Consider the following 12,471-nt stretch of genomic DNA (forward strand, 5'->3'; position numbering starts at 1 on the left):
AGCAGATACTATTTAATGGCATAGGGTTGGTTTGGTTTCTGCTTTCTACTTAGTAGTCTGTAACAAATTATTTTTCTTTTACTGCTGCCAGTGGTTTTACAGAACTTTATAGTGCAGCTCCCAAGATCCAGAATTCAGGTCTATCTTCGTGTCTATTTAAAAAAAATAAAAGGCATCAAAAAACCCAAACAAACAAGCGCTAGGATTTTTTCTTAACATACTTAATGTTTTGTTGTGGTAATTTCGTCCATTTTATCCTCAAATTGTTACTTACAGATACTTTTGCAGTTCTTAATTTCATACAACCATCCCTGTACACCGAAACTATATAGCTGCAAACTGGGATCCCAAACAAAATTCATTCTTGGCATTTGATATTCCCTTATGCAGGAAGCAGAGGGATATATACCCTTCTAACACTGTACAACTGAAAGGCTTCTATGTTGCTATGCCATCCAAACCTGTGCCAATTCATTGTATATGGATGCATGGATGTGTCTGCTGCCAATAAGAAGAAATAAGCTGTATTTAAAAGAGGATTGTCATCTTATTTTGCCTTCAGAAGGCCGAGGGGAAGTAGGGGTCAAATTATGACAATGAAATGCTAAAGGAAGGGCTGTCTTAAATAATACAGACTTCTTTGTGAGGTTTTTTGCTTAGTCATGGCTGATGTGGTTTAACCCCAGCTGGCAAACAAGCCCCTCACAACCACTCACTCACTGCTCCCCCACCCTGGTAGGAAGGGGGAAAGAATTGGAAGAATAAAAATGAGAAAATTCATGTATTGAGATAAAGCAAAAGCTACACAAACAAGAAAAATAGAACAAGGAATCCATTCACTACCTTCCATGGATAGGCAGATGTTCAGGCATTCCCAGGAAAGCAGAGCTCCATCATGTGTATCAATGGCTAGAGAAGACAAATACCATCATTCTGAACATCCTCCACTTCTTTTTCTCTTCACCCAGCTTTATATGCTGAGTGTGATTCCATATGGTATGAAATATCGCTTGGACCAGCTGGGGTTAGCTGTCCCAGCTGTGGCCCCTGCCAGCTCCTTGTGCAACCCCAGCCTCCTTGCTGATGGGGTTGGGTGAGAGGCAGGAAGGCCTCGACTCTATGTAAGAGCTGCTCAGCAGTGGCAAAAACATCCCTGTATTATCAATGCTGTTTCCAGCACTAAGCCAAAACATGACCCCAACTATCTGCTGTGAAGAAATTAACTCTACCCCAGCCAAAACCAATGCAATGGCTTGTGATTAAAGTTCTCCTTTTCAATAAATTCTTTAGTTTACACTGAAAGCATGTATGGAAAACTGTGTACATGTACCTTTTAAAATTCTAGTCTGCATTTGAAGAGTCTTACTTTCCCTTTATTTTGTAAGTTAAGAGTATCTACAATTCTAATTTTAACTGGTAAGCTGTTCCCACTGGGAAACATTTCGGGAGCACCTTGAATTAAAATATGTCTGCAATGGTAGGAAACCTGTTAGTGTAAAAAAAAAAAAATTAAAAAACTCTATATTTTAATGTAAGTGACCAGGCTCAAAGCTGTTCTTGATTCTGCACTACCAGTCGTGGAAATAGGCAGTCTTTGTAACAAAGTTTTTTTGTAATTTGAGTAAGGCAAAAGAGAATTTCTAAGGTTGGCATTCTAAAATTCTAATGTATACATGTTGAAAACTGTATAAAGGTTTGCTCTATAATCAAGTGTTGAGCTATTAAAGTCCCTGTAAGTGTCAGAATTACTAGTTGATACCTTTAGCTTTGAATACCTAGTAAGTGATCACGGTGGCTTATGGTTACTTTGTTAACCTTCCCTACTGTTTAACTTTGCCAAAAAGAATGTTTATTTTTGGTTTGCTGAAAGCAAAGCGTTTGTCTTTGTGACAAATGTATAATGTGCTATTAGACCCTATGTAAAACACAGACATTTGTAGGCTAGGATTCCTAGTATGGGCCCAGAAAGTCAGTGTGTACTACGTGGGAGGAGCATGAGAGATATTAACCATGGGCTTCACGCAGTACACATTGATACCTTGCTTCCTAGGATGTTCCTGTTTTTCACTCATTTAGATTGTTCGATTTCCAGAGGATCCAGAGAGTTCCAATTTCATTTGATGTGCCTACCTTCTTCTTCAGTGGCACAGGAGAGGACTCTTTTGATCACTCATTTTAACGTTTCAGATAATGAATGTTGACATAGTAAAGGACTGGAGTCATGCTGCTTTAATTGACCCTGTTCCCTTAATCTCACTGGAATGCATAGAGCATTCATTGTCTTACATACAGCATTTGGTGATTAAGTTGCTACCTTTAAAATGGAGTTAAAATTTCTGCTTTTAGCATCTATTCTCAGGTAAATTTGGTGACTTTCTTTTTCTTTTTTTTTTTTTTTTCAGATATAGAACGTGGTCTCTCAAACTGGATTAAAACAACCTGTTGATATTTTTATTTATACTTTTTTATTTTTTGTATTTGACTTAAAGTGCCATGAAAAAATTTGCATATTGCAAGGTGGTCCTTGCCACCTCTTTGGTTTGGGTCCTTCTGGACATGTTTCTGTTGCTGTACTTCAGTGAATGCAACAAATGTGATGAGAAAAAAGAACGAGGCCTGCCTGCTGGAGATGGTAAGTTTTCTGCCTGAGTGTTCTTTAAGTTATGGTCATTTAAAATTGCACTCTTTTTAAACATTTGGGATTGTTTTTCAGCAACAATATAGCATTGCGTCAGCATTTAGGTGTTGTAGAATGTTCCATGTTTCTTTGAATGACTAGGGAATAAACCACATTGCCTGAAATGTATGAGGCAGATTTAAATGCTTAAGATGTAGCATTTTAAGCACTAATGTAAATGAAAAAAATAATAAAACTATGCAACAAGAAGTTCAAGAATGTAAACTATGTTAATATAATCTAAAGTATATTTTAAATTTCCACTGGTGAGGAAGCAAAGGCACTTTTATCTTCCCTAGACTTGGTAGTAAAACAAACTAAATGAACAACCAAGCTTACCTGGCTACCTGCCCCTGCAAAAAAGACCTCAACCAACCAACCAAACCAAAAAACCGCCCCCTGCCCCCAACCCCACCTAAGCTTATGTATGCAGCTTTTTTTAAGTGACACCTGTATTATTGCGTGCTAGAGGTCTTCAGATAAGCTTTCAGTTTTGTTATTGCCATCTTCATTTCTAAGTACCAGTTAGATGAGCTGAGTGTGGGGTTTTTCGGGTTTTGTTGTTTTGGGGTTTTTTTTGAAAGCACTACCTTTTGTGTTGCCAATTTTGTTTTAAGGAGGTCAACATAGTTGATCACATGGAATAAAGGATTGGTGCGGGAGATTTCTCATCCCTGAAATGTCTCAGCATATGCATTTAGAACTGCAGGCAGCTGCCGCCTCCAGTTCATTTGTGAAACATTTAATTTTGTAGTGTGGTGTCTCTCCCACCTGAAAGGCTGTGTCTGTGTTTCCCTGCTAAGAAACTTACGCAGTGATACTAGTTATTAAGTCTAATCAACCAATTGTACTCAAGATTAATACTTTCCGTCGCAAAAAACTTTTTCAACTGTTAACATCTAGTATGGACAACCTTGTCCTTCCTGGGAAATTTTCTGAAGTATTTTAAGAATAATGTTGCTCTGTTGCAGAATAACACTGGAGAGATATTTAGGAAATGTCAGTTTGGTTTAGCTGAGTTTTTTCCCCATGATGAAAACAGGCTAATACAGAGAACAACAATGTGTAAGAATGCAGAATTTCTGTGTGCAGTGTCTCTTTTTTCCACAACTGCATGCAGACATTTTAGAGAGGTTCTAATTCACCTGAATATTTGCAGAAGGAACTTAAATTTTCAGTTGCTTGCATTTAATCTTTTGGGTTTCTTTTTCAATAAGCACACAAGAAAGTGATGAGAAAATTAATTAGGCTTATGTAGAAAGTATATCTTTTATAGAAACTCAGTCTTTTTTTTGTTCTCTTTTTATTTTTTTTTCAGAAGTTGGGAAATTTTTTTGATGGTAAGATGACTGATAAATTGTTGTATAGGAATGGATCCACTTTTTGGATTCCCATAAAGTTTTTACCCCATGCTAAGAAGAGAATTTATGCCAGGCTTCTTTAGTGCTGATGATTTTATTTTTTTTCTGTTGACAAACAACAATTAAAGTCAATATTTATCAAACTTAGTTTGATATTTTGATGATGTTGAAATTTTAGGTGACTTTATGTGTAAAGTCAGTGGGGGGACTTTCAGGTGAGGGAAAGTCTGCAGTTTTGACAGATTAGTATTATGACGTTCCCTATGCAACACTAGCTTTACTTAGGTGAGTACAGTCTTCATTCTGTTCTTTCACTAATCTGTGTTAAAATCCTTGATATCTTTTTAGTATCTTATAGTTGACTGGTAAACAAACAAAAAAAAACCAAACAAAAACCCACACAAATCAAACAAACAAAACCTTGTGTATGGTTTTGTATGTTTTCTTGCGTTCTTTTAAACGTCTGATTTGTAATAAGGTATGTGCAGAAATAGATCTGCTAGAAACCGTGGTTGTAGTTGACCCTGTGACACTTCCTTTTAACCAAGTTGCGTACTTGATCATAGATATTTTTACTTGTTCCAGTAGTTTACCAGCTTGGAATCTGTAGTAGGTTGATTCCTGCTCAGAATGTCTAGAATCTTCAGATAACATTGAAGATATTTTTTCTGTGAAGCTTTTATCAAATCTGCTTTTTCACTTCACTTTCTTCACTCCTATTAATTTCCATAATTGAATTAGTTTTCTTGATTCAGCATAAATTATATAAGAGTTCTGAATTTAATAGCCTCTTGTCCGTGTCACTCTGGTATATAGCTTCACTTTGCAATTCATGGAAGAACTCCATAGCATTTAATGAACCTACTTGGCATATAAGTAAGTTTTTCTGAGGAGTTTTTGTTTATTTTAGGTTGTGCTATTCTAGTTGGAAAAATTAGTCTTTAGCTATTTCAGCAGGAGCACAGGATTGTGGGGATAATTTGGGACAGTTTGGGCTTTCATGAAGTTAGGATGTTTTCCATAGGAAATAAATCCTTCTTTACCCCTACTTAAAAGTTTCTTAAAGGTATGATTGCAAATCAACTTCCAGCTTTGGCACTTGATATGGTTTCTAAATAAACTTTCAAACTCATCCTTTTCCCCTTTTTTTTCCTCAAGGTGCATTCCCCTTGTTTAATTATTAGAAACGCAGGATGGTGGGGAATCTTTCAGATTTAGGATTGGTATTGCAAGAGTCTTGTAAAGTCTCAGCTCCTTGCTATTTATGCTCTTTTATTGGGCAATGACAAATTTAAAATATGGCCAGTCATTTTTGTCAAGTACCATTCAAGTCTTATGTTCTGAATTTTGAGCTCTGGTAAAGATAGAATCTCTAAATTGTGTCTTGGTTGTGAGAAATCTCACCTGCATGAAAAAAATCCTAAGAAAAGCAAGCAATTTCAAGATATAAAACACAGGCTCAATTTTTGAAAATGCAAACTGTACATCATAAATCAGTTTCATTTTGTTAAGGCTGAGGTGTGTGCAAGAGACAGAACTTCTCTGAACTTTTACCTGTCCAAACAGCTTTCTTGTAATTATGGTGATGCCTCCAAAGATGACGATTTTGGACTGGTCAGTTTACATTGTTGTAGCCGCTAAAGACATCTCACCAGAAAAAACTACCCCTTTTTCCTGGCTTTAGGTGGTCTTAGATTTTGAAGTATCTGGCTTTCATCAGGCATATTGCCTGGTAAAAAAAAATTTGTAGTCCACAGACATAAGCAGTTCCTTGCTTTTTAATGAAGATCTGGAAGAGATCAAGCCTCCTTTGAAAACAATGGTTTATCGATACAAATAAGAGATGTCTCGGAAAACATTACTAGTTTTCCCATTGGATCGGGTGATGATTAATGACTTAATTCATTTAGTTCTGAAACTTGTAACTGTAAATGAAATTTCTGTTTTTTAGAAGTATGTCATCAGTACATGCCTACAGTCCTTCAAAGGAAATATTTTTTTTGTATTTAGCTGACAAAAGAGCACTGTGGTTTGAATGCTTAACAATGTGTATTAGTCATTTTGGGAGAACATTGTTGGTTTGTGTTTATGTGAAAACTACGTGCTTTTGTGGGAAAACAGAAAACCATAAAAAAAGGCATGGTTCTCAGAAACTTCAGATAGTTAACTTTTCTTGGAAAGTCATCACCCTGTCTGTGCACCAAGTTTGACTGTCTTTGCATTTAATGAGTTGCACAAAACATCTGGATCTGGTTTGTCGTTGCTGAATTTTTCTCCAAAAGAATGGAGTGCATTACTGAGGTAAAATGTGTAATCAAGTAATATGTATTTACTAATGAAATTTAAAAATTCAACTGATGAATTTGTGGAATTTGTACACCAGGATCCAAGTCACTGGTGTGCTAAACTCTCATCTAACAGCAAGGTCTGCAAATGTGCGAGATGAGTTTTCATTTAATTTCGCTATTCAATTTGACTGGTTTAGTAAATGTTTAGGAACAACTGGAAGTGTAAATGAAACAGGAAGTTATTTTTTCTTCTAAATAGGTAATTTGGTAGGATAAGACATTCACTCTTCAGAGTTCTGAAAAACATGGTGCATATACCTATATTCTGATTGATTTGGTTTAATTGTTTTAAGTATGTGGAACACTCATTGTCTAATCATTTTATGTCTAAGTGAATTATATACTCATTGCTACACAGTTAATAAAAATTATTATGATAGGCCATGTAATAATATCAAGCTGACTATATAAAATTAAGCCCAAATAATTACCTTATTGTATACCATAATTTTATGTTAATTACACCCAGAAAGGCACAAATTCTAATTTAAAAGGTTGTGCAATTGCAAATCAGAAAGTTTTGATGCAGGTTCAACCATACCTTCTTAAGAGGCAATGATGCAAAGCAAGCTATTTGTTCAGTTTAGCCCATGGCCAAAACAAACACCTAGGCCAATCTGTTCAGGATCTGCTTGAACATACTTATTCTATCATTTTTCAGTGTATGAGTGGCTGGCTTACAACTTCTAGAATTTTATAGCTCAACTGGCAGTCGTGGGGAGTTTGGTAAAAAGAAAGCACCCTTACGGTGGGAGGATTTTCTCTGCTAAATGTTACTGTGTGAATGCAACTAGTGCAGTTTCTTCAGGTACTTGAAAATGAAAGTTTCTCAAGGAGCGTGTTGTACTTGTTACTGATTAGCACTAAATGCAGGCTAGCAAAAAGTCTTATTTATTAGTAATGTATATTTTAAGCCTCAGTGTTTCATCAAGGATGGAAGGCTTGGGCTTTTTATTTTTTTTAATTTTACTTTTATGCCTTGTGTGGCTATTTGCTTTTTAATCACACTTCACACTTTGCTATCCTAAGGTGCGAATTAAAGGTAATTTGAACCTAGGCTTATTTCTAAAGGAATTTGGTGCCTTTATCTTAAAATACTTCCTATTCCTCTGTTTAGATCTTAAATTACTATTTTTTTTAATTAATATTTTTGCTGAATTTTTAAAGGAGTAATATACCTCAAATTCACTATTTTGGCATTTCTTTTCAGAAGAAAAGTGAACGGTACTTGTAAAGAGAAGTGTAACTTTTAAAAAGACATTTGTTTTTCACTTCTTTTGTTTAAACCCTCAAATAATTCAAGAGTCTGGATTCCTTTTTTCCTCCCTCTCTCCCTCTTCAATTTTATCAGGTAGTTGATATTTAAGATTTTGTTTGTTTAAAGATTTATAGTCTTACTGGTTTGAGTACTAACATTAAACTACAAATATCATTTTGTTGCCTAAAAATAATGTTAGTGCAAACAGAAGAAATTATTTCTAAACTGTAAATGCCAATGTCATTCTGTCAAAATATAAATGTGGAAATAAATGTAAAGCTACACTGTTACTTTAATAGAACCTTTACTGGTCTGGAACATCAGACATTTATCACAGAATCACAGGATATTTGCAGTTGGAAGAGACCCACAAGGATCATTCAAGTCCAATTCCTGACCTGGCACAGGAAAGCCCCAAGAACCACACCATGTGCCTGAGAGCACTGTCTAAACGGTTCTTGAACTGTGTCAGGCTCGGTGCTGTGACCACTTCCGTGGGGAACCTGTTCCAGTGCCCAACCACCCTTTGAGTGAAGAACCTTTTACTAATATGCAAACTAAACCTCCTCTGATGCAACTTCAGGCCATTCCCTTGGATTCTGTCACTGGTCACCAGAGAGAAGAGATCGGTGCCTGCCCCCTCCACTTCACTTCATGAGAAAGTTGAAGAGTACTGTGTGATCTCCCCTCATTTATATCCCAGATTTTTCTTGCACACACAGACTTTCCTGGAAAAGTTGGATTTTCCTTTAGAGAAATTTTAGTAAAGTCAATTATGATGTAATGATGGATAGAAATAAATCGGTATTGGGTTTTTTTTACATCTATTGTAGTGTCTAAGAGTAGCACTTAACTATTTCTGTTAAACTCCCAAATGTGAAGATTTGTTTTCACTTTCAAAACCTGGTGGGGTTTATAACTGTCTTAAATATGAATGCTCCTACAGTGTACAATAATGTATAAACAGACAAAAACAAACCTAAAAGTAGTTAGTAATGTTTTATTTATTATTAGTTCCAGAACCCATACAAAAACCACATGAAGGACCTGGAGAGATGGGGAAGCCTGTGGTCATTCCTAAAGAGGAGCAAGAAAAAATGAAAGAAATGTTTAAAATAAATCAATTTAATTTAATGGCAAGTGAAATGATTGCACTCAACAGATCTTTACCTGATGTCAGGTTAGAAGGGTAAGTACTTTATGTTGTATCAAGAAGGTGCTTTTGTTTAAATGAAGACTGTGCGAAGAGTAATCCAAAACAACAATTCAGTTCTGTAAGATATAACTTTCAAGCAAACAGTAGGATAATTTCCTGTATATATAAGATACTTACTGGTAAAATAAGATGGAACAGCAGAAAACCAGTTTTCTTCAGTGTTATTTAACTTTGAATCTGATTACAAGTATGAAGCCCGTTCAGAGAATAGAAATTAATTTGGTTGAAGGAAAACAAAGTTAGTTAAGACTTGACATTTCTGGAAAAAATTACTTATTTGAAAAATTCATGCACTGCTTGTAAGGAGGCAGACTAAAATTCTGCATTATATAAAATAGAAAAGATTGGATGATGAGGGAAATACTTTAAAATGTTGTTGCCTAATGAAATGTGCAAAACCTCATTTAGATTGTATTATAATGTTTTCTAATATCCATCTGGTTTGGTTTTGATCTTTCCTCTGAAATATTGATCCTTTCAGAGCTATTTGAGTCATAAGTAATTAAAAAGAAAATTGTAGCCTTGTTTTAAAGAAAACTGAGCTTCCATTACTCTCCTGGGACTCCTCTGACAGAGTAGCTGAGGACTCCCCCTTCCCCAACCTCTCTTGTTTATGAACGGGACATTCAAGTTGAATATAGTTCATGAAAGAAAATTTTCCCAATTATCTGCATTCTCATGCAAGAATCAGATGCTATAGAAACCCTATTTCTTTAGAAACTCTGCTTTGCTTCTATATACACAAGGCCTAGCTTCTGGATGAATTTGTTTTCATCTCCTACCTCAGAAGATTAATATTAAGAGAATGAGATGAAACTCTCTGTGCTTTTCTTTTTTAATGAGTGTTAAAGAGCTGGTTTGTAGGTACCTTCATCTGTTGTGATGAAAGTGATTCTGTGTAGTGTGTGAGTTCCTGGTAGTGCTGGAGTTCTTAATAATTGAGGCATATTTTTCAAAATACGATTTCACAATCTTGAATTACTGTAACGTTTCAATCAATTTTCATATATATTTTTAGTCAGATTTTTTGGTCACTGCTTGTCTGTTTCTCACTGTAGTGGAAGAATGCAAATCATGAACTTGCAGGGTTTTCTTTCCAATCTGACAGATGTTGTTTGGTGGGGGAGAGGTATATCCTTGTCTCTTGTGTTATTGCTCTGGTCATTGTTGTAACTTGGCAATGGGATCTCTTGGATTTGTGCAAATTCATATGTAATGTCTGCCCCCTTTTTCACAATCTATAGGGTAAAAAATTGCCTCCCTGTTAAGTGGTGACTTCCACTGGCAAAGAACTTGTAGTTAGGATTCTCAATTTACTTTAGCTGCAAGGAAAATCATCTGCTTCATTAGAGAATTTTGTCAAAGCTGAGATACTAATATGGGATGATTTCTGTATGTTTTTCTGGAAGAGCATAATGGAAGGAATTAACAAAAGTTTGGGGAAGCAATAGTTACAATTTTTGGTTATTTGGATGGTAAATAGAAGTAAAGTCTTCGTTATGACCCTGAAGTATGAAGAAATTAAATATCATCTTTTTTCAGCATTCATATTTGAAAACTTGCATGTATATATTCTACCATTTCCGTAATGTAAGTGAAAAGATAAGAAAATAAATTTGTGGATCTAAAAAGTTAACATAATCAACTTCAAAATTAAGCTTTGTGAGGTCTAGACTTTGAATTAGCCAAAAATGGAAAGAGAAATTGTTACAAACTATTAAAAAAATATTGCCTAAGCATCACTCAAGCTTGCAGAAAAATGAAATTACAATTCTATAATGAAGTTTAGCTATAGGAAATTTTTGTCTTTCACACTTGGTTATGCTCTAGAATTATTGTGTTTTGCAGTAAGACATGCATTGTAAGTTTTGTAATGTTGCATTTGCTTCTCTTTTCCATTTGTCTGGATACAATACTGTCACTGTACTCTGTGTGTGAAAGCGGAATCTTAGAATAAAATTTTGGGTAAAGTCTCAGGGCACAGTTGGATTTTCTGTTCTTGTAAATTCCTGCCAAATTTTTTAACATTTACTTTCTGTGTGCGTTTTTTAGTAGATTTTGAGAGAAAAATTATTCCCAAAAATCTCCTTTGTCTTTTTTCAACATGTACTTTATAAGGTCATTATAATTAAGAAGCTGGGGAGTGTGTTAGCATTTCCCCAGCAAATTTGAGAACAATACTGTCTTTACAATGAAAGGATATCTTAATCTGTATGGGTGGATTAGTATTACTTTTCAAGAACGCTGTAACCATTTTCAGAATTGTTAAAACTATAAATATCCTCTGGTGTTATGTGTATGTCTTATGAAACTATCTGATTAGTCAAAATACTCAAAGGTCAGAAATGCTTTGTGCTGCATTAGTGGAATTACTTCTATTTTAACTTGTTCTATGTCCCTGGCTATATGTAAATAGTTTATGGAGAAGGAGAATGGGTAGTTTTTAATCATTCCTTACCACATTTATGTGCCTACGGAACAGCTGCCAGTAGCACTTTCAATCAAGATTTTGAAAAAGCAGGATATGTTCAAAGGCACACTTAGCTGTTCAACCATGTAATTATTTTCTTCACAGGTTTTGTGGGTTGCTTCCTTTAATGTGGTGTAGAGGGAAGATGTGATTATTTGAAGTCCTCTAATTCTCCAGCATGTCAGTTTTTCTGAAGTACAAAAACCTGTAAAAGTTTTGCCTTACAGTTAATCATGGGAAAGCTGGTGGAATTAAGAGTGCCAGGACCAATTTGCCACATGTATTTAATGGGGATGGCATGACCTGTCAGCTGGAGAGCAACTTGTGAAGTAGTCTACATTATCCTTTAATTAATTTCTAGTTCTACCAAGCCCCCTGCCATCTGTGTGAAGACAAGGTCATCGGTGTACGTGCTTGGTCCTAGAGTTCTCATAGGTTAATCTCTACAGATGACCCACTCTGGGCATTCTGTTTATGTTTTGGCAAAGAAATTTTGTTCCCTTACTAGAAGAATAAAAATATGAGCTGTTTTAATAACTTCTAGGCACTTTTCCATCTGAGGGAACTCCTCAGTACAGGGCAGATATGGACATTGACACCTCTGTTCTACTGAGCTGTACCCTAGTGGTATTAACAGGTTTATATTTATTTTTATTATTTGGCACAAAATTACTGATGCACATAAATGCCTTTAAAATCACTGACATGTGCCTGAATTACTAGTCACTTTGTATCTGAAACCAGAAACATTGTTCTACTTATTCTTCTCATTATCCCAGCTGAATGTGTTTTGCTCAACAGAAAAAACCAAACCAGAAGTAATTTTTTTTTAGACTGGATATTTCCCTAAATCTGGACTCTGGGGCATATTACTGTAACAAACTAATATGACAGACAGGGCTACAACCTCTGGAGGAAAGTTGTTGCTGGGGAATAAGCAGCTGGGCATACCAGATTGGTTTTAAATTGTTAATAGAATAATTCTTGTAAGCATGTCTTATTCTAGTCTGTGAATCAGTTATCAAAGTGAGAGTTGGTTCACAGTTGCCAGGAAAATATGCAGCTGTGGGCTTGACATGACAGCAGAGACTAAAAGATGGATGATTAGGAACACTAGAGTCTTGCCTTGATTTTGCTGAAG

The 12,471-nt window shown here is 35.5% G+C and overlaps 1 protein-coding gene across 4 annotated transcripts in view; it reads left to right on the plus strand.

Moving 5' to 3' along the window:
• GALNT1 (polypeptide N-acetylgalactosaminyltransferase 1) overlaps nucleotides 1-12,471 on the plus strand; it is a 90,644-nt gene that overhangs the window by 40,577 nt on the left and 37,596 nt on the right. For all 4 annotated transcript variants that reach the window (XM_027643937.1, XM_027643938.1, XM_027643936.1 and 1 more), the window contains 2 exons: nucleotides 2,403-2,632; nucleotides 8,659-8,833. In XM_027643937.1, the coding sequence (XP_027499738.1) occupies nucleotides 2,494-2,632; nucleotides 8,659-8,833 (314 nt within the window). In that variant the 5' untranslated portion in view covers nucleotides 2,403-2,493. The remainder of the gene's footprint in view (nucleotides 1-2,402; nucleotides 2,633-8,658; nucleotides 8,834-12,471) is intronic.

The sequence above is a fragment of the Corapipo altera genome, unplaced genomic scaffold (genome assembly GCF_003945725.1).
Source record: "Corapipo altera isolate COAL_440 unplaced genomic scaffold, ASM394572v1 24b, whole genome shotgun sequence".
NCBI classification, from domain to species: domain Eukaryota; kingdom Metazoa; phylum Chordata; class Aves; order Passeriformes; family Pipridae; genus Corapipo; species Corapipo altera.